General features: G+C 40.9%; 1 protein-coding gene across 1 annotated transcript in view; it reads right to left on the bottom strand.

The window, feature by feature from the left end:
• Positions 1-15,466, bottom strand: part of MARCO (macrophage receptor with collagenous structure) — a 60,766-nt gene extending 45,300 nt beyond the window's left edge. The window contains exon 1 of the mRNA XM_011941608.1: positions 15,235-15,466. Coding sequence (XP_011796998.1) covers positions 15,235-15,331 — 97 coding nt within the window. The 5' untranslated portion in view covers positions 15,332-15,466. The remainder of the gene's footprint in view (positions 1-15,234) is intronic.
• Between the last annotated feature and the right edge of the window lie 7,940 nt (positions 15,467-23,406).

Raw genomic sequence — 23,406 nt, 5'->3', positions numbered from 1 at the left:
TTGGTCTGTAGTTTTCTTTTTTGGTTGTGTCCTTTCCTGGTTTTGGTATTAGGGTAATGAAGGCTTCATAGAATGAATTAGGGAGGGTTCCTTCTTTCTCTATGTTGTGGAATAGTGTCAAATGGGATTGGTATCAATTCTTCTCTTAATGTCTGATAGAATTCTGCTGTGAATCGGTCTGGTTCTGGACTGTTTTTGTTGTTGTTGTTGTTGTTGTTTTTCTTGGGGAGGTAGGGTAATTTTAAGCTAGGAAGGTTGCATTTTTCCAGGAATTTATCCATCTCTTCTAGGTTTTCTAGTTTATGTGAGTAAAGGTGTTCATAGTAGCCTTGAATGATCTTTTATATTTCAGGGGTGTTAGTTGTAATATATCCTGTTTTGTTTCTTAGTGAAGTTATTTGGTTTTTCTCTCTTCTTTTCTTGGTTTATCTTGTTAATGGTCTATCAATTTTGTTTATCTTTTTAAAGAACCAGATTTTTGTTTCATTTATCTTTTGTATTTTTTGTTTCAATTTTATTTAGTTCTGCTCTGATCTTGGTTATTTCCTTTCTTCTGCTGGGTTTGCATTTGGTTTGTTCTTGTTTCTCTAGTTCCTTGAGTTGGGACCTTAGGTTGGCTGTGCTCTTTCAGACTTTTTGATGTGGGTGTTTAGGAGTATGAACTTTCCTCTTAGCAACATCTTCGCTGTATCCCAGAGGTTTTGATAGGTTGTGTTGTTATTGTCATTCAGTTCAAAGAATTTTTTAATTTCCATCTTGATTTTGTTTTTGACCCAATCCTCATTCAGCAGCAGGTTATTTAATTTCCATGTATTTGCATGGTTTGAGGGTTCCTTTTGGAGTTGAATTCCAGTTTTATTACACTGTAGTCTGAGAGAATGCTTGATATAATTTCAATCTTCTTAAATTTATTGGGGCTTATTTTATGGCCTATCATATGGTCTGTCTTGGAGAAAGTTCCACGCACTGTTGAATAGAATGTGTATTCTTTGGTTGTTGGATTAAATGTTCTGTATATATCTGCTAAGTCCATTTGTTCCAAGGTATAGTTCAAATCCACCGTTTCTTTGTTGACTTTCTGTCTTGATGACTTCTCTTGTGCTGTCAGTGGAGTATTGAAGTACCTCACTAACTATTACTGTGTTGCTGTCTATCTCATTTCTTAGGTCTATTAGTAATTGTTTTATAAATTTGGGAGCTCCAGTGTGAGGTGCATAAATGTTTGGGATTGTGATATCTTCCTGTTGGACAAGGATTTTTACCATTATGTATGTCCCTTTTGTCTCTTTTAACCTCTGTTGCTTTAAAGATTGTTTTGTCTGATATAAGAATAACTACCCCTGCTCACTTTTGGTGCCCATTTGCATGACATGCCTTTTTACACCCCTCTATTTTAAGTTTATGTGAGTCCTTATGTGTTAGGTGAGTCTCCTGAAGGCAGCAGATAGTTGGTGAGTTCCTATCCATTCTGCAGTTCTGTATCTTTTAAGTGGAGCATTTAGGCCATTTATATTTAATGTTAGTACTGAAATGTGAGGTACCCTTGTATTCATCATGTTCTTTGTTGTCTGTACTTTGTTTTGTTTTTTTGTTTTTGCTTTTTAACTTATATTTTTGTATTACAGATTCTGTGTGATTTACGCTTTAAAGAAGTTCTGTTTTGATGTGTTTCTGGGATTTGTTTCAAGATTTAAGGCTCCTTTTAGCAGTTCTTGTAGTGGTGGCTTGGCAATGGCGAATTGTCTTGGCATTAGCTTGCCTGAAAATGACCGTGTCTTTCCTTCACACAGGATGCTTAGTTTTGCTGGATACAAAATTCTTGGCTGGTAATTATTTTTTTTGAGAAGGCAGAAGATACGGCCCCAATCCTTTCTAGCTTGTAGGGTTTCTGCTGAGAAATCTGCTGTTAATCTGATAGGTTTTCCTTTATAGGTTAACTGGTGCTTCTGTCTCATAGCTCTTAAGACTCTTTCCTTCATCTTAACTTTAGATAAACTGATGACAATGTGTCTAGAGGAAGATCTTTTTGCAATGAATTTCCCAGGTGTTCTTTGTGCTTCTTGTATTTCCATGTGTAAGTCTATAGCAAGGCCAGGGAAGTGTTCCTTGATTACAGCCCCAAGTATGTTTTCCAAGCTTTTAGAATTGTCTTTTTCCTCAGGAACATCGATTATTCTTAGGTTTGGTTGTTTACCATAATCCCAGACTTCTTGGAGGCTTTGTTCATATTTTCTTATTCTTTTTTCTTTGTCTTTGTTGGATTGGGTTAATTCAAAGACCTTGTCTTTGAACTCTGAATTTCTTTCTTCTACTTGTTCAATTCTATTGCTGAGACATTCCAGAGCATTTCACGTTTCTAAAAGTGTGTCCAAAGTTTCCTGAATTTTTAACTGTTTTTTTATTTAAGCTATCTATTTTCTTGAATATTTCTCCCTTCGCTTCTCATACAATTTTTTGGATTTCCTTGCATTGGACTTCTTCTCTGGTCCCTCCCTGATTAGCTTAATAACTAACCTCCAGAATTTTTTTTCAGGTAAATCAGGGATTTCTTCTTGGCTTGGAACCATTGCTGGTGAACTAGTGTTTTTTTTTTTTTTTTTTTGGCGGTGGGTTGGGGGGTCTGGATGAGCCTTGTTTTGTCATATTAGCAGGGTTGGTTTTCTGGTTCCTTCTCATTTGGGTAGGTTCTGTCAGAGGGAAGCCTAGGTCTGAAGATTGCTGTTCAGATTTTTTTGTTCCACAGGGTGTTCCCTTGATGTAGAAAGCTCCCCATTTTCCTGTGGATGTGGCTTCCTGTGAGTCAAAGTGCAGTGATTTTTGTCTCTCTTCTGGGTCTAGCCACCCAGTGACTCTACCCAACTCCAGACTGGTACTGGGGTTTGTCTGCACAAAGTCCTCTGATGTGAACTGCCTAAGGGTCTCTTAGCTGTGGATACCAGCACCTGCTCCAGTGGAGACAGCAGAGGGTGCAGTGGACTCTGTGAACATCCTTAGCTTTGGTGGTTTAATACTCTATTTTTGTGCTGGTTGGCCTCCTGCCAGGAGGTGGCAATTACAGCTGAGAAAGCATCAGCTGTAGTAGTGTGGAGGGGGACTGGTGGTGGGTGCGGCCCTAGAACTCCCAGTATCACATGTCCTTTGTCTTCTGCTTCCAGGGCAGGTAGGGAAAGATCATCAGGTCCAGGGGTGGGGCTAGGAGTGTATGATCTCAGAGTCTCCTTCGGCGGGTCTTGCTGCAGCTACTGTGGGGTATAAGGGTGAGATTCCCAGGTCACTGGAGTGGTGTACCTAGAAGGATTATGGCTGCCTCTGCTGAGTCATGCAGGTTGTCAGGGAAGTGGGGGAAAGCTGGCAGTTACAGGCCTCACCCAGCTCCCACACACACCAAAGGGCCAGTCTCACTCCCACTGTGCCCCCAGCAACAACCCCAAGTGTGTTTCCAGGGGGAGGGTGAGACAACCTTGAAAACTTGCCTGAAGCTTTGTCTGCCTCCCAGCTGCCGAAGAAAAGGACTTTAATTCTTCCCCTGCCTGTGAAGTCTGCAAGCTGGATTTGTGCCCTCTGCTGAGTTCTGGTCAGGAGGCTTCTCACCCTGTTCAAATTGTTACACCCAAGTTCAGCTAGAGAATCCCTTCTCCCTGTGTAGTTTTATCCCCTGCTCCTCTGGCCAGGGATGGATCCCTGTGGTGCCAGCCAGTCATGGGCTGTTTGGGGACCCAGCAAGCTCCCAGGGCCTTTCTGCTGCTTCCCCCACCCCTATATTTCACTTGGCTCAGCTCTTTAACTTGATCAGCTCCAGGTAAAGTTGGAAAGTTCTCCTGCAAACAGATCTGCAGCTTCTCCAGTGGGGATGTGTGTTCAGGAGACGAGGGTCTCCCTTTCCCACTTACATGGCTGGGGCACTCACAGTATTTGGAGTGTCTACTGGGTCCTTCAGGAGCAGGCCACTTCCTTCAGAGCGTCTGTGGATCCTCTCAGGATTGCTGATTTATTCTTGCAGTTGATATGGAGCTAAAGTTCACAAACCAAGCCTCTGCATGCTGCTCTGTCTGGAGCGGAAATCTAGTCTCACCTCTCATCCACCATGATCCCCCTGCCTCCAGAAAACTTTTAGAATGAATAAATAAATTCACAAAGTTGGAAGATACAAGATCAACACATAAAAATCAACCACATTTCTATATACTAACAATAAATGGAAACCAAATTAAAAGCATAATAGAACTGACAATCACATCAAATGGAGAAAGTAAAAAGTTTCCTCTTCAAAGTTTTCCTTCTTGTTGAAGAATAAATTGTGAGTGTTGGAAATGATGATTTCTTTTGAGGACTAAGTTTCTTCAAGCCTCCTTGCTTTGTGTTTAATAACTTTTTGTTAAGCCCTAGCCTATGTAACTGTTAAATGTGCTCACAGGCACGTTCCAGCTCACAGCCTATGCCCCTTCCTTATTTGGGAATGTTATTGCTTCCTTAAACCTTTTGTTACCAAATTCTTTGTTCTTCCCTGTACTTACCTATTTAGGAAAGTTTTAGGCTATTAGCAAATCGGGTATCAGTTTAAGATTGTGAGGTCCTGCTCCAGCCAATGGATGCAGGACGCACAGTAAGGATGACCCAAATGTGTAAGGGATAAATATGTCTGCTTTTCTTTTGTTCAAGTGTGCTCCCGCCGTTGTTCCATCTGCAACTGAGCACCCTTTCTGCAGAAAGTAAAGATGGCCTTGCTGAGAGATCTTTTGTTTCTGTGCTGACTTTTCTTTGTGGCACCAGTTTTCTATTTCTAACAATTTTGATATTTCTAACAATTTTTGTGGCAATCCTCCAGGGGCTTTTCTAGTCCTCTTTCATGAGGAGGCACCACACCACCTCTTGCCGTGGCCTCAGGCGTAAGGGACCAAGACTTACCTGGTGCGAGGAATAACCCGAGCTCTCGGCAATGCAGAAAGAAACTGGCCAGCAACCTAGCTTAAAGGATCCTCACATACTGCGGCAACGACTTTGTGCACAGACCAAGGAAGGAAATCCACAGGAGCTGGTAAAGTACTTCCTTGGTGATGAAATTCTGGAAGGCTAAATGTGCATGTGCGTGAATGATCACAGACAACTCTGCTTGCAGTGTGGTTTGTGTGGATAGTGACAAGTCCTACTGCTGGATGGAGTGAGTGGGTCCTCTCTGCGGTTCCCTAGCTACCTCATATGGCTTAGGGCGGATCCTGCCATGGGATTTATACTGGCATGCCAACACTAAGAGAGGCCTAATTCTCCCTTGGGGGAGTGGCCAGAGAGGACAACACAAGTGAGAAGTGTGCAAAGGACCTTCAGAGGGGGAAAGGGAGAAACCAGGTCAACCTCCCAGGGCAGGCAAGGCAAGACATCCCTGGTTTGAGGGGTTGAACCTTCCTCAAATTTCAGGTGGTTGAACCTCAAACAAACCTCTGGTAGCAAGAAAAATATTCAGAACTCCCCTTTCCCTTCTTTTCAGGGGTAAGAAAGAGGCTAAGCTCCACTCCTGCTGGTTGCTTCCCAGGGGAAGGGGAAGGACAAGGGAGAACAGCAGCATAAGTGGCTGGCAGAGGCAGGGAAAGACCAGCAGAGAAGAAAGAGAAACTGGGAGAGGAAGTAAGGGAGAGAAAGAGAGAGAGACAGGGATACAAAGAGGGAGTCAAAGAGAGAGAGAAAGAGAGAGACAGAGAATCAGAGAGAGAGAGAGAAAGAGAGAAAGCGACAGAGATAAAGAGGGAGTAAAAGAGAGGAAGAGAGAGAGTCAAAGAGAGAGAGAGAAAGAGAGAGAGATAGAAGCAGTAAAGAGAAAACAGTATACCCTATTCATTTAAAAGACAGGGTAAGTTTAAAACCTATAATCGATAACTGAAGGTCTTCTCCAAGACCCTATAACACTCCAATACCACCTTGTTGTCAGTGGGAACAAAGGCGTAGCCCGAAAGCACTGAGGCCACTGATAACCCGTAGCTTTTCTAATCAAAAATCCTTAACCCAGTAACCCGCAGATGGCCCAAACGCATTCAATCTGTAGCAGCAACTGCTTTGTTACCAGAACAAAGTAGAAAAATAACTTTCAGAGGAAACTTAACATTGTGAGCACACGTCATCAGGTCAGAACTACCCTAGGTCAAAACAAACAAACAAACAAACAAACAAACAAAACGAAAAAACCCCCAAAAGCTAAAAGGTAGCTCATTGACTCAAGAACCTTAGGGTATGAGGCTATTCTGTTAGAAAAAATGATTTGACATTAGCCACTGAAAATTCCCTTGACCCAGTAGCTTTCCTAACAGGGGATCTAAATCTTAATTACCAAGCAAAGGTGCCACCAGACCTAGGAGGAACTCCCTTCAGGACAGGATGACTGATGGTTCCTCCTGGGTGACAGAAAGATAGATGGTTCCTCCCGGGTGACTGAGGGAAAAAGACACAATGGGTACTCAGTAAGTGAAAAGGAAACTGTTGTAGAAGCAGAGGGACGAGTTGATGGGTGCAGCACACCAACATGGCACAAGTAAAAAACCTGCACGCTATGCACATGTACCCTAGAACTTAAAGTATAATAAAAAATAAAAATTAAAGAAAAAAGAAAATTGCCTAATAATTGGTCTGCTCGAAAATGTGAGCTGTTTGCACTCAGCCAGGCCTTAAAATACTTACAGATTCAGGAAGGAGTCATCTATACAAATTCTCAGTTAAATTTGGACTAAATTAGGTTTTATTAATAGCAAAGGATAATTGAAACCTAAAACCTACAAGGTTTTCAACAAAAGTAAAGTTTGCTAAACGTTAACAGTGTAACACAGACTATCCTAACTTCTAATCTTGTGGTCTTAAACAGTCTAGTCCACAGACATGAAGTAATTTCACTTTGGAAAAGAATGGTTATCACCTTTGAAGAAAAAAAAAAGGGGGGGATAATTTATGTAAAAAGGAATGTTATATGGTAAATTCTTGTCCTAAAATAAATTAACTGGTTGTTTAAAGAAAGGGATGTTTGCAACAACTCAGAAAGTTGAGGTATATCGAAGAATTGTCTGTGAAAGTCGCGAAAAAAAAGTTGTAAAAGGGAATTTGTGCAAGAAATGTTGTATAATTTAAAAGTAATTAGGCCTTCTGAATGTGAAACTATTGAAGAAACAGTTACCTGCAAGGTGTGTAAGGAAAGCAAAACATACTTTTGGTAAAAGGATTATAAAGAGGCATAAGAATGTGAATTTTCACCTACATTAAAAGGGTAAAAAAATTTTGTTTTGAAGGTTCAAGCAAGTTTTGAAAAGTTACTTGTAAAGGAAATTATGTGTGTGAACATATTGGCTAAAGTTAAAGGGGTGTCATCCAGTTTTTCTGTGAACTGGACATTAAAGTAAAAGCACAACAGGTTTTCCTTAAAGCACTAACCTGTTCTTTAACAAAAAAATTATAAAAGGTTAAAAACAGTCTATAAAAATCTTACCTTATGGTCAGACATTAAAATTAGATAAATATGTCTACAAAGTTTTATTAAAATTAAGTTTAACATTAATAACACACTAATATAAAGGTAAAATTTAACTTATATGGTATAAAATCATATAGGAAGTATTGTCAAATATAAAATGGTGTTGGGCTTTCTTTGGTCTAAAAACTAATAAAAATAGGCGCTAAAGAAAATTTCTCAGCAAGAAGGCACCAAGGACTAAAAAGTCCACTGTTGATGTCCCCACATTTTAAACAAAAGATTAGTTTCTTAGAAATTATATACTTGGTTTATCCTTCACCTTCTCTTCCCTTAAAACAAAAGGTCTTTTAGCACAGGTGCCACCCTTGGAGTTTCCAGTACACCAGCACCAGCCTGGGGATCACATTCTCCTCAAAGAGTGGAAAGAAGGGAAACTTGGGCCAGCGTGGGAAGGACCGTACCTTGTGCTGCTAACCACCGAGACTGCTGTTCATATAGCAGAAAGGGATGGAGACACATCACACCTGAGTCAAGCAGGCGCCATTATCCTCAGAATCACAGGCCATTGTTCCTGGATCAAGCCCTACCAAATTAAAGCTAAGGAAAGCTTAGTCTATCTATCTTTTCCTTTCCTTTCCTTACCCAGTGCTTATACCCATTACTATTCCTACCACCAGCAACTCTAACCCCACTGTAGGGCGCTTCTGTGGTTTAGGAACAGAGGTCACTGGAAAGGATCCTATAGGCACCTCCTACAGCTGCCCCTTTCCCAAACCTACAAAATCAAACTATGACTCGCCTCATGCCAAATGACAAAAGCAAGTTCTCAGTAGTACAAACAGGAGACCTACGGCAAACCATAGCCATTGAAACAGGGTATAAAGGTGTAAATGCCTGGTTAAAATAGATTAAATATACCGTTCGCACTTTAAACAAAAGTGACTGTTACGCTTGTGTGCATGGTAGCCCAGAGGCCCACGTTGTTGTCTTTCCACTAGTATGGTCCTCAAATCAAGCGGGCATGGAGTGCATGGTAGCTCTTTTTCAAGATTCCACCTCCTGGAATAAAGAATTGTGCCAAGCTCTTTTTCTGCTATTTCCTGAAGTTCAACACCCTGGCAGTCAGCCCTTGAGGGTCATCCAGCCTCCAACTTCCAAAACCAATTTTACCTCATATCTCCAATGACAAGGGGGAAAATCTGGCATTCCTGGGAGACATAACAGGATGCAGTGAAGTCAGGCACTTCCAAGAGCTGACCCATCAGTGTGCCCTTATTCATACATCTGCCCTGAGCAGATGCATGGTGGGATTGTGGAGGACCGTTACTGGACACTCTGCCAAATAATTGGAGCAACACTTATGCTCTAGTTCTATTGCCTATGCCTTTTACTCTGATATTTTGTCAACCAGGAAAGGAAAACCACAACAAAGTAGCTTCAATTCTTACCTCTTTAACAACTATAATAAGTATACTCTTTCTTCTTAGGTATTATGTTGTACTATATATCCAGGAGTTAATCAAAACAATTAAACCAAGACATGTTAAGCAAGTTTGAAGAGGAAAAGTAAAAAGTAAAAGAGGAGGGATTATAGAAAGTAAAAATTTCCTCTTCAAAGTTTTCCTTCTTATTGAAGAATAAATTGTGAGTGTTGGAAATGATGGTTTCTTTTGAGGACTAACTTTCTTCAAGCCTCCTTGCTTTGTGTTAATAACTCTTTGTGAAGCCCTATCCTATGTAACTGTTGAACATGCTTACAGGCACGTTCCAGCTCACAGCCTATGCCCCTTCCTTATTTGGAAATGTTATTGCTTCCTTAAACCTTTTGTTACCAAATTCTTTGTTCTTCCCTGTACTTACCTATTTAGGAAAGTTTTAGGCTATTAGCAAATTGGGTATCAGTTTAAGATTGTGAGGTCCTGCTCCAGCCAATGGATGCAGCACACACAGTAAGGACGAACCAAATGCCTAAGGGATAAATATGTCTGCTTTTCTTTTGTTCAGGTGTGCTCCTGACATTGTTCCATCTGTGATTGTGCACCCTTTCTACAGAAAGTAAAGATGGCCTTGCTGAGAGATCTTTTGTCTCTGTGCTGATTTTTCTTTGTGGCACCAATTATCTATTTCCAACAACTTTGGTATTTCTAAGAAATGAAATATTTAGATATAAATCTAACAAAACATGTACAGGATCTGTATGCTGAAATTTTTAGAAATTTAATTAAAAGAACCAAAGACCTAAGTAAATGGAGAGACGTACATGAATTGGAAGTCTGCATATAATAAAGATATCAGTTTTCTCTACATTTGTCTATAGATGTAACACAATGCCTATCAAAATTTCAGCAAGATCTTTTTGTAACCGTAGACAAGCTGACACTTAAATTTATATGGAAAGGCAAAAACCCTAGAATAGCTAAAGCAGTTTTGAAAAGAAGACTAAAATTTGAGGAATAACTACCTGATATTAAGGCTTACAATATAACTATAGTAATCAAAGCACTGTGGTATTGGCAGAGGGACAGTCACATAGACCACTGGAACAGAATAAAGAATGCATAATGAGATGCACACAAATTTACCCAAGTTGTTTTTGACAAAGGTGTAAAAGCAATTCAACAGGGAAAGGATAGCCTTTCAATAAATGGTGCACGGAATGATGATATATCCATGGTCAACAAAATGAAACAAATGAAAACCTTGGCCTAAACCTTATATGTTATACAAAAATCAATTCAAAATGGATCATGAGCATGATCTGGGCATGGTGGTATGAGCCTGTAGTCCCAGCTACTTGGGAGGCTGAAGTGGGAAGATCACATGAGCTCATGAGTTTGAGGCTGCAATGCACTGTGACCACACCTGTGAATAGCCACTGCACACTCCAACCTGGGCAACATAGTGAGAGCCTATCTCTATCTAACATATAAAAATAAAATAAAAATAAAATAGAGCATGAACTTGACTGTAAAACATAAAACTAAAAAAATTTTAGGATAAGATAGAGAAGAAAATCTTCAGCAATAAGGGCTAAAGAGCTCTTAGACTTGACACTGAAAGCATGACACATAGATGGAAAAATTGTTAGGTTGGACTTTATCAAAATTAAAAACTTTTGCTCTGTGAAAGACGCTGATATGAACACAGCAATACAAGTTACAGACTGGGAGAAAATATTTGTAAACCACCTATCTAGCAAAGGACTTCTATACAGCATATACAAAGAACTCTTAAAACCAAACAGTAAAAAATAAAAGATCCAATTAAAACATGGGCAAAAGACACAAAGAGACATTTCACCGAAGAGGTTATACACATGGTAATTAAGCACATGAGAAGATAATCAACATAGCCATTAGGAAAATGTAAATTAAGTCTACAATGAAATATCACTATACACCTATGAGAATGGTTACATTTTAAAATAGTGATAATGTCAAAGGCTGGCAAGGTTGCAGAAAACAGGATCAGTTGTACGTTGCTGCTGGAATGTAAAATGGTATAGTCACCTTGGAAAATATATTGACCGCTTCTTATAAAACCGAACATACACTTAGAATCCTGCAATTACGCTTTTGAACATTTACCGTGGAGAAATGAGAACTTAAAGTCACACAAAAGCATTTACAGAAATGGTCGTGGCAACTTTATTTGTAATGGCCCCCAAACTGAAAACAACCCAAATGTCCTTCAGTGGGTGAATGTTAAACAGTCTCTGATACATTCTTATCAAGGAATGCTGCTCAATAAGAAGAGCCAACTACGGATGGATACAACTTGGATGGGTTTCACTATATGAAAAAAATCAATCTTAAAGAAGTCACATACTGTGTAACTTCTTTATGTAACATTCCCAAAATGGCAAAATTATAGAGATGGGAAGCTGATTAGTGGTTGCCAGGGGTTGATGATTGCTGATGGGGGAGTGAGGGGTATGTGGGGTTATTTAGCATGGAATTGGTAGAACTATATACATACCCACGGATGAGTGCATGTAAAATTAATGAATAAGCTCTATGGATTGCACCAATATCAATTTCCTGTGTAATTTTGTATTAATGCAATGTAAGATGTTACCACTGGGGGAGAATGAGTCAAGTGTCAGAAAAGCTTCTCTGTACATTTTTTTTGCAACTTTCCCTGAATCTATAAGTATTTCACAATAAAAAGTGAAGACAGAACTCTACATTAAAGCCAGATTTTAAATGATGTTGAGAAATATTGGTATGATAAAGAGCAAAGTCAGAACAACGACCTGAAATAATAGCAGTCGTGTCAGCAAGACTAAGCCTGAATGGACTTGAGGGTTTGCGTGTGTTAAAGGTCGCTCTAGAGTATCTTAAGGGTGGGAAGAAAGGATGGTTAGGCTCACTATGGAGAGACAATGGTTAGTGTTAATTAAAACAACATTAAAAACCTTAACTTTTCTTCTTGTATTTTCTTTCAATCTTTTCTCTCAGGAAGAATGTTCTTCAGACTGAAGTTGGTGGGAAGCCTGAAGTAGTTGAGAAGTTGGGGTAGGAGGTCCTGACAGGGCCAGCTGTGTGGCTCATGCCTGTAATTCCAGCACATTGGAAGGCCGAGGGGGGCAGAGCTCTTGAGGTCAGGAGTTGGACACCAGCTTGGCCAACATGGTGAAAGCCCATTTCTACTAAAAATATAAAAGGTAGCTGGGCATGGTGGCCGGCACCTGTAATCCCAGCTGCTAGGGAGACTGAGGCGTGATAATCACTTGAACCCGGGAGATGGAGGTTGCAGTGAGCCGAGATTGCTCCACTGCACTCCAGCCTGGGTGACAGAGGAGACTCCATCTCAAAAAAGAAAAAAAAAAAAGAGGTCTCGACAGATCACATTGCACAGCCTAACAAGTGCTTGTTGGTGCGGTAACAGTAGTCTTCCTTGAGAAACCAGATGTACCAGAAGTGTGACAGGAAGCCTAAAGCGAGACACAGGTTGCTAATTTTTGAAAAGGTAGAAAGAGACACATCCCAGAAAGATATTGTCAACAGGTAAATCCTCTCATTCAAGCCCAAATGTTCCGTTGTTGAGGTGGATGATGGGGCAAAAGAGCAGTTTCTATGGCTCTGAGGAGAGACCTGGGATAGTGTGGGACCCTGAGGGCCACAGAAGCCCACCCTATGTCAAGTCCCTTCAGGAAACTAAAGCAGTCTTTGTGGTGGTCATTTGTCAGTGGATACGTATATCAAATCATCATGTGTACATCATAAATATATGCAGTTTGTATTGTTAATCACAATTCTAAAAAGCTAGAATAAAAAAGAAAGAAAAGAAAGCGTACCTTAATTCTAGTGCAGAATGAAGGAGGCTTGTTCTAATGAGGGAGGCTGGAGGTGATGTCAGGAAAGAGGGAGGCAAGGTGCACTGTGCTTCTAGAGGGTAAACTGTGAAATTTACACTCATCATCATTTTTTTAGATTAATTTTAGAAAAAATGAAAGTTATATTCCAAAAGTTTCCCAAACTCACTTCTAAAATTTTCTTCAGCATGTGGTTAAAACTTTCCTAGTCCGGTATCCTTGGATAATAATAATAAACTAGTTTAATACTTTGTCATCAGGGAAAAGCAGCATTTTATATTTCAATACAAACAATAGAGAAAAATAAATGGGGAAAAGGACATTAGAAATGTTTTTCAGTGCTGTTTTTCATGAACCAAATGAGGGAAGTTTAAGACAGTGTATTTTCAAAAGAAAATAAAACTATATATGGCCTAAATAAATAAATCTTCAGCAAACTAAAAATAAATAAGGTGCCTAGAGCCGGCCCTGAGGGGTCACTGTGTTACAGAGCCTCACAGTGATTACCGGCATAATGGCACTCTTCTAGGAAGTTTCACATGTTCCACAATCTTTGTATTAGAAGGCAAGATGTTGTGAATGCATTTAAGAAAATGTTTCATCCAAATTAGAGTAGTTTTGGTGTTTTGGTAAGACACTATTAAATTATTTATTTATTTATTGGTGGAGATAGGGTCTCGCTATGTTGCCCAGGCTGGTCTGAAATTTCTGGGCTCAAGGAATCTTCCTGCACTGGTTTGGTTACATTTTTAGTTGGTGACACACACAACCGGGGTCAGAAATCTGAGGTTTACCTTTAGCTCTTGTGTCTTCCTCCCCAGCCCTGTCCTGCCAATTGATCTGATTTCCAGGGTTTCTCCAGAGCATTCCTCTCTTTTCCTGCCTTCCATCCACTGCCCCTCATCACCTCTTGCTGCCAAGTTCCTCTCTGTCCTCAGCTTCTCTCCAGCCATTCCCATGAAGGACAAAGAGCAACCTCACATACACATTAGTGTCTTTCAGCCCCACATCGCCCCCTTCCCGCTTCCCCACTGACTTCAAGATGAAGTCAATGTTTTTGGTTCCGGCCTCAGTCCCCACTGGTCTTTCCCTCCCAATTATGGCCAAACAGTATGGAATTATTTATATTTCTCCAAATATTTCTTGTGAATACAATACAAACATGTGGCGCCCACCCCTGCCCCAGGCACTCATTTCTTTCTCTAACGAACCCCCTTTATCCTTTAAACTTTGGAAGAGGTGTCAGCTCTGCCCTCCAGGGCCCTACACTTGGTTAGATCCATCCATCATGTCCTGTGGAAGTCTCAGTCACAACATGGAAATTGTCAGTTCATGGGCAGCTCACCCTGTCCCCTGTCCCCTCCTGCCAGAAGCCAGAGGCCAGAGGCTATGTTTATTCAAGCCTGTTTCCTTGGCACTGAGCGCAATGCCTTGCTGGAAATAGGTGCTGAGTATGCTTGAACATCTTCAGTCTCTTCAACAGTCATGTTACATTCTACATATCCAGAATGTTACATTCTGAGAAGTTCTAAATAGCCAATGATTATTATAGTCATTAGCACTCATGCCTTTCTCTGTTATTACACTGTAAATTCCTAGAGGCAGAGCCCCAGATGTTTCATCTTTGTACCCATAAAAATTCCAGGCAGGAACCTGGACAGACAGGTGTGGGATGAGAAGGATACTTTGGCCAGGAGACAGAGCCACCAATTTTCCTGCATAGACATCTTCCAGCAAAGCCTGGGAGTGGAAATGATTGATCAACTTGGAAGATGATCCCAAGAGAATGTTCTAGAACTAGGAAATCAGAGATCATGTGTGGAATGCAAGCCCACCCATGACTTTGAATGCTACAAATTCTAGAAGATTTTAAAAATGCATCACCTGTTGAACACTGAGTGAGAAAATAAACACGACAGAGTTGACTGAATATTACAGACCTGAGTTTAACCTAAGACAAACTAATTATGAAACTATGAACATATTTCAGTCAACATGAAATTCAGAATGTTTCGTGACCAGCATATCTGTTATAACAGAAATCCCCTTAAACGATGTTAAAGAAGCTGTGTTTTGAAAACTGTTATGCTTGACTTCAGTTTTGCGGTCCCCTTTCAGTGCCCCTGTTTTGCGTTTTCATTGTATCACCCAACCTGTGTGTCAGAATAAGACACTCATAAAAAAAGGAGACATTTAATAAGCATTGGCATTTTTGCAAGGGAAAATATTTAAATATGATTAAAACAATAGTGAAGCTAAGAAAAACCTGATTATATGCTAAAGCTACAGCATCTATTATTAGCATTCCAGAAATTCCAAATTGAAGCACCCCAGACACATATTAGTGATGGTTACGTGCAAAATGCAGCAACAGGCCAAACCCAGACTTTCTATTGACTTGTCTATTTTCGTATCTCGCTAGCAGAAAGACTACATTTCTGATCAATTCCATTATTGAGGAATAGTACTTTACCACTGATTTCGAAAGGCTCCATTGCAATTTGGTGAAAAACTGCTTGTTGGGTCTCACTCAAGAGCTCGTCCTCCTTGAGAATTTTCTTATTTCTCATTGCCAAGCTTTATAGATGGCCAAAGTCCTGGAGCCAGCAGAAATGCTCCCCTCAAGAGGAACCACTCGGAGAAAGATCCTTCCCATCGAACCACTACAGCTGGTTGTAAACCTCGCAGCACTTCCCTTTGGCTCTGATTTCGGAATTTGCAGAATGTTTCCTGACATGATCAGGATTGGACATTTCTCTAAACATGGGCTATTCACATGTGAATCTCCTACACAGTGCTGCTGCTTGTTCAGGGGGATGGAGGAGGCTTTGGGGCACAAGTTACGGGCCTCTGAAAGCATCCCCTCGCTCCTAGGTCCCTGAGACCCAGAAGCTGGATGGCCCCAGAGACAGCCAACCAAGCCCTGCCGTGGGCCCAGACTCAGCTCACTGTCCCAGGGCCTCTCCAGCCCACAGTGAAATCTCCCTTCTCTGACCTGCCTCAATCTTTAGAGTTCATCCTTGCTGCTCAGAATGTGGTCTATGGACCAGCAGTATCAGGATTACCTGAGAACTTGTTAGAAATGCAAGTTCGCTTGTTCTAATAATGAGTCTCTGGTCCCACCCCATCAGATCAAATCCAAATCTACAGTTTAACTAGATCCCCAGGTGATTTATATACACATTACCGTTTGAGAAGCACTGCTCTGAACCACATATTTTAGCACTTAGTATTTCTTCTTGTAGTTTTCCCATGTTCTCTGTGTGTGTGTGCACACATGTGTGCACATGTGTACATGTGTTACAGGTGTCCTTGTCCAGGCCCCAGTGAGATCTGGACTCCTTAAGGAAAGTAACCTCTTCCCTCTGTCCCTCCTGGCAGGCATCTCTACTGGTTAAGACACAGACACTATGAGCTTCAAATTCCGCATCTTCCACGTAGGAGCTGTCTGGCAGTGGGCAAGTCTCTTGAGCTTTGAGCATCTCACTATTCTGCTTGTGAAAGTAAGGAAGATATGAATTTTGTGAGCCTTAAATCACGTAAGGTGGCTAGGATGGAAGTATTAGGTGATAAACACTATGGTCATGTTGTTATTATTATCACTGGAGACATTGCGAGCCTGCTGGGTGCCAAGGAGATGAAGAAATGGCCTTTTTTTCATTAAAGATATTCACAGTCTAGCATGCAAGACGGACGCGGCTACAACCAGATTCCAGAAAGCTGCTGTGAAGTGCGGCAAAGGTTGATGTTCCTGAGAAGACAGAAGTGCTTGGAGGCAGGGGAGACAGGGCAGAAATATGACAGAAAGCTTTATCATCTGAATCAAGGGATACCAGAGCTGGGCTTAAAGGGATAATGGGGGATTGATCCAGATCAAGATGAGGAAAAGGCCCTCCAGGGAGGAAGGAGGGAAGGCACAGCCTCTCAGAGGTGCGACGGCCCGGAACAGGGGAGCCATAGACTTTTGGCCTATTTGAAATGTAAGAGGTGAGGAAGACGGGTGGCAGGAAGGGAAGCTGAGCCAGGCTAAGTCACTTTCTTTGGCCTGTGGTATGTCAGAAAGTGAAAAGGGATGAAACTCAGGAAAGTGAGTTCCCAGCAGTGCCCTGAAAAGCAGAGGTCCCCCGAGGTGCCCACAATTTCAACATTCAGGAAGTCACTGGTTCCGCCAGAGGACAAGCAGCAGAAGCCAGGACAGACAAATTTAAAGACGAGAGTTGGAAATGAGGAAGTGATGGCTCCAGCCAGAGTCTGAGGGGTAGATAGGACCAGATAACAGGGGATTTGCTCATTGGAGGGCAATCCCCCAGGCAAAGGAACCTGCTCACTTAGCCTGGCAGAGCTCCCTGCTCTGCCTCTGCCTCTGCCTAGTCAGCTCAGCTTTGATTCTCATGGGTGTGGGGAGGGGACTTATTAGAAAATGTCATGGGCTAATTATTGAGGATCCCTGTTCTTAGAGGAGGCACTTAGTGGTTGTCAAGTGTAGTCACTTCACCTCTGGCTATGGGGCCAGAGAGACTTGGGTCCCAAACTCAACTCTTTCATTGACTTGCTGTGTGACCTTCATTGACTTACTTCTCTGAACTTCCACACAAAGTAATGGTTGTACAAGCATTAATTCTTATCCAGGATTTACTGTTATGCCAGACACTGTGCTAGACAAATTTACGTACCTTGCTCAACACTCATAACTTGCAACTTGCCTCAAATTGTGTGGTTATAAAGAGCTACACCAGAATTTGAATCCAGACTCTCTGCCTCAGACTACAGACAGATTTCATTCTGGTTTAATCCAGGGGTTCCAATCCAGAGGTTTGCAGTAGAGGAACTTTTTGATAACACACATGCCAGTTTCCCATCGCAAGCCTGAGGCTCTGGTTTTAATAAACATTTCAGAAGGAGCTCTAATGTGCACCAGGCTTAGGACCATTGAGCAGTATAATTGAGGCACTCACGTGCAGTGTGGCCTCCTGACTCCATCCTAGGAGGATCCATTAGGTTGAATGATATGAAATGACTGATGTCATCTGTTTTTCATATGTAATAAATGGATACTTTATATGATTCAAGCTAATCCATTCACCTTGCAGGGCCTGAGACTCAGAGATTAGGACGAAGCAAGTAATTCACTACCTTTGAGTACAAAAGATTCAATAATCAATATAAATAATATTTTAGTGCAATATATTTAAAAAATCAAAGTTAATGCAAAAATTCTGTGATGAACAAAATAGCAACATCTTAAAGAAAGACAGAATCCCACTTTGCACTTACAATGACTCTCCTCATTTGCTTACCCTAGTCCTGGCCCTCTCGTTAGCTCTGTGTTTCAGCATCTCCATTACAAAATGGGATACCCAGAGTTGCCCTGTTTGTCCATAGAGTGGATGTATGGATCAAATAAAATAACAAATGAGTAAGTACATTTGTAAACAAAAGGGCTATATATAGAATAGCATTTTATGTCAAGAGAGCATGTCATACAAAACTGTATTGTCAATGAATCCCTTACAAATCCTTTAAATCTTCTATAAATACAAAACACACAATTTAGGAAATATGGTACAGTCTCTTCTGAAGTCTTACTCAGACACTTTTATCTCCAGGAACACAGATCCAGCTGCTTCTTCCCAGGTGAAGTGGCATTTGGAGACCAAGTTGTCCAATAAATGCAGGGTCTAGCTTTATTTGTCTAGCGGCATGCATATAATTGGACTGGAGTATTTAAATGTGCATTTGGAGAGGGCTCAATGCCCAGTGTAGTTACATCAAGTTCTGATATTCTCTGAAGTGATGGTCAAGTGGCTCCCAATGCTTAATTACACAGGAGTGGTGGGGCTGGGGTCCCAGGCAAGTGTGGCCACTCTTGATGGTCTCCATGGAGCCTGATTTCCTATCAGCTAGTGGGTTCCAAATTAGTTCAGTCAGTGAGCTGCCTGGGAGATCATCAAGAAGAATCCTTGAGCAACCCAATTCCAGCTTAAAACTGGGGCAACCAAATTAACGCAGGATATAAAAATTACCGGCACAAACCCATGTGTCCGAAACCAACCAACCAACCAACCAATCCACAGCAGACAGGCGAACCGAGCCTTGGGGACCGCTCTGGAGTCCCTTCCACGCATCTGCTCAGTCATCTGCCTATGTCCACCAGCAGAAGGGATGGAGAGCTTGGACTGAAGGGAATGTATAAGAGAGAAACATTTTTAAAAGTTCTATCTATTGACTTCATTTTTCCTGCCAGTTGTGAGTGCCCAGGCTTACCTAAGCTCCTGGTACTTAATGAAGCTCAAGAAGTGTTAATCATTTAAAAATTAGAGAAAATCAACAACACAAATGACCATCAACAGGCAAATGAATTGTGTCCTATCTATGCAGTGGAACACTAGTCTGCAGTAAAATGAAATACGCCACATGAATGAGTCTCAGAACCCATTATGCTGAGCAAAAGAAGCTAGACTTCAAACAGGACATACGGTATGATCCCATTTATACAGGCTTCTAGAACAAGCAAAACTCATTCAAAGTGTCAGCAAACGGAACCATTGGGTCCTGGGGTGGGAGTAAGGGGGACTCTACCACGGTGGAACACAAAGGAAACTTCTAGGGAGAGGAAAGTGTTCTGTATCTTGTTTGGGGTGTTAGTTACAAAAGTCACTAAACTTTACACTTGAAGTGTGTGCATTTTATGGTATGTAAATCATGCCTCAATAAAGTTAATTAAAACAGAAGTTAAAGGATAAAAAAGAATCATTGTTGTTGGACCTTGGCCCAACTCACAGCGGTTTGTCTTTTGAGAGTCATTGGAATGAGAGGGTGACAGTGCCAGCCTCCCACTGACAGATGTGGACTGGCCACCCACACCCTCTCTTGCCTGACAAGGATCCTTACACTCGCTGGTGTGGCAGGTCAGTTCTCCCTGACAATCACACAGACAGGCAGGCATGACGGTCACACAGACAGGCCTGCGCAGCACCCCAGTTACACAGACAAATTTCCACAGAGCTGCCTTAACATTGAGCAAAATAGTTAAACCTAGGGAAATCAGTGCCCAGATATCAAAGCTAGAAATGAAACATGGTCAGTAGGAGCATTGCATGGGCTTCTTCCTAACCTAAAGCAAGCCAAAATAATAGAGACAGTCTTACATTCCTAGTGCCAGCACCCGTCTCAGGTGGACGAAATTTGAGACGACTCAAGGTAACTGAGGCAGCTGTTTGAATAGATTCATTGGAGAGCCTAAGGCAGCTCTCTGGACCAAGCGGTAAAGGAGATAACATAGAAATAATCACTCGGGTACCATAGTGTACAGGCCTTGAAAGCACTAGGGACCTTTTCATTGGACTTAGCAAGTATTTTTTGCCTATGACCTCTCTCATATTCTAAAACACCTACTCTTGACATGCTGTCCTACAACTTACTACCTAATTTCTTGCTCTCTATTCAAGTAAATTTTCTCAAAAGAATTGTTTGTACCCACTGTCTTCAATTTCTCTCCTCCCATGCTCTTTTAGATCAACTCCAGTGGAGTTTTCATCTTCATCACTCAACCAAACCACTCATGTTAATATCACCAGTGAACTCTGCATGGTGACATCCTATGGTCAAATTCAAGTTTTCATTTTATTTGTCAGAAGCATTTCTTAGGGTTGCTCACTCTCTCCTCCATGAAATAATCTCTACATTTTCCTTTAAGACCTAACAGTTTCTTGGCTGGGCATGGTGTCTCAGGCCTGTAATGCCGGCACTTTGGGAGGCCAAGGCGGGCAGATCACCTGAGGTTGGGAGTTCGAGACCAGCCTGACCAACATGGAGAAACCTTGTCTCTACTAAAAATACAAAATTAGCCGGGTGTGGTGGTGCATGCCTATAATCCCAGCTACTCAGGAGGCTGAGTCAGGAGACTCGCTTGACCCCCAGAGGCAGAGGTTGCAGTGAGCCAAGATCACGCCATTGCTCTGCAGGCAGGGCAACAAGAGCAAAACTCCACCTCAAAAAAAAAAAAAAAAAAAAAAGACATAACAGTTTCTTGATAGTCTTCCTATCTTACTGGTCACTCTTGGTTCACTCTGCTCATCCCTTCTCTTTTCCTCACCTCTTAATGTTGCAGTGCCCCAGGGTTCTAACCTTTGTCATCTTTTCCATTCTTACATACTTTCTTGGTGATGTTACCTAGTCTCATGGTTTTAAATTCCATGATTTTCAAATTTCTACTTCTTGATCAAACTTCTCTCTTGAACTTCAGATTTCAATTTCTACATATATGTTGCATAGGCATTTCAAACTATATGCCAAAACAAAACTCCTGATTTTTCATCCATCTTAATGGGAATTTCAACCCTCCAGTTGTTTTAGTCAGAAACTTTGGTGTCAACTTTGATCTCCTTTATCTCTCTCACTCTGCCTTTCTCCCAACATTCAATGTGTTAGGAAATCCATTGGCTTTACCTTCCAAATATGTTCACAATTTGAATTTTCTCACCAACTTCCTGATACAACTCTGGTACAAGTAACCATGATCTCTCACCTGTATTACTTCCATAACTTTGTAATTGGTATGCATACTTTGGTCCTTGCTATTAAACAGTCCATATCCAACATAGCAGCCAGAGTGGTCCTTTTAATACATGTCAGGAGTGATGGAAGGGAAAATGTGGAGTAAGAAGCAGGAATAATCTGTCTCTCCACCTAGACAACAATTATACTGTTAGAAACAGTCTGAAGTGACTATTTTGGAACTCTGGAGTTTATTTTAATGTTTATCTCTTCCACTGAACAGTTTGGCTGGAAAATTTTAGCTATTTTTTATTTATTGCAGCCATCAGCACAGTGACAACTACCCATCTCAAATCCCCAGCTGGCAGCAACCAGTGTTTCTTGTATGGCTCCTTGGAGCTAGAGTGTGCAGGAAGGACCTTGTCCTCCAAATATTAGGGTTCTGTGTTCTGACTATGGATTGTTGTTTCTGACCACTGATGGGGCAGGCATGGAGGCTGTTTGTCATTGTTTTAAACTCCATCAACTGAACAGCTTTCAGGAGACTTAAAAAAGCAGTGCCTGTTGTTTTGGACACCAAAAACTGAACAGATTCCCGGAGAATTAAAAGAGCAGTACCTGTTGTTTTGGACACCAACAACATGCATGTGAAGAAATTTATAAAGCCATTGTGCATTCCCAGGGAAAGAGGTAGGCTCAGAAAAAACCTAGAAGACCTTAAGATTTTATTTTAAGTTGATTCTCAAGACAGAAACATCCCACCAAAATGCAAAAACAAAAACAACACAAATTTTGAGGAAGGGAGAGAACCCAATTTCCAGAGTTACCATGTTATAAGATTCAAATGTCCATCTCTCAACAACAGCAAAATCACAAGACATAGAAAGTATGACCCATTCAAAGGAACAAAATAAATAAACAGAAAACTACTTGAAGGAGTCCAAATATTGGACTTACTAGATAAAGACTTTAAAATAACTGTCTTAAAGATGCTCAAAAAAACTAAAAGGAGACATGAACAAAGATGGGAAAACCATGCATAGATAAAATGGGAATATAAATGAAGAGGTAGAAAGTATAAAGGGACCAAAAAGAAATTCTGGAGCTGAAAAATATAATCACTGAAATGAAAAAAAAAATACATTACAGGGGTTCAAAAGCAGGTTTAATCAAGCTGAAGAAAGAACCAGCAAACTTGAAGATACAACCATTGAGATTACTGAGTGAGGAACAGAAAGAAAAAAAATAAGGAAAAGTGAACAGAGCCTAAGGGATGTGTGGGCATCATCAAACAGAACAACTTACATATTCTGGCAATCTCAGAAGGAGAAAAGAGAGGAAAGGGCAGAAATAATATTTGAAGAATTATTGCCTGGTAAGGCTCCAAATTTGATGAAAGATATGAATTTAGAAATTCAAGAAGCTTGATAAACAAAGAAGTGGGGTAGACTCAACGCGACCCACAGTGATGCACATTATAATCAGAAGACCAAGAGAGAATCTTAAAAGCAGCAAGAGAGAAGTGACTAATTACATAGAAGGGCTCTCAATGAGATTTCAGCAAGCCAGGCACGGTGGTGTGCACCTATAGTCCCAGCTATTCAGGAAGTTGAAGCAGAAAAATGACTTGAGCCCAGGAGTTCAAGTACAACCTAGGCAACATAACAAAACCCATCTCTAAAAAAAAATTTCAGCTGATTTCTCATCAGAAATCTAGAAGGCCAGAAGTCAGTGGGTTGATATATTCAAAGTGCTTAAAGAAAAAAAAAAAACCTATCAACTGAGAATTCAATATTCAGCAAAACTGTTCTTAAAAATAAGAGTGAAATTACAATATTCTCAGATAAATAAAAGCTGAGTTTATTACCACTAGACCTTCCCTGCAAGAAATCCTTAAGGGAGTCCCTTCAGGGTAAAATGAAAGAAAATTAGACAGTAACTGGAAACCACATGAAGAAATAAGGATCTGCAGTAATGGTAAATACAGAAGCTATTATAAAAGTTAGTATTATTGTAATTTTGGTCCATAACTACATTTTTAATTTTCTCTGTGATTCAAAGACAAATGCATAAAAATGAATTATTAATGTACATTATCAGGCACACAATTTGTAAAGACTTAATCTGTGACACTAATAACAGAAAGAGA

The sequence above is a fragment of the Colobus angolensis genome, unplaced genomic scaffold, assembly GCF_000951035.1.
Source record: "Colobus angolensis palliatus isolate OR3802 unplaced genomic scaffold, Cang.pa_1.0 Scaffold20, whole genome shotgun sequence".
Lineage (NCBI taxonomy): Eukaryota > Metazoa > Chordata > Mammalia > Primates > Cercopithecidae > Colobus > Colobus angolensis.
This window is presented reverse-complemented; position numbering and strand designations above follow the sequence as displayed.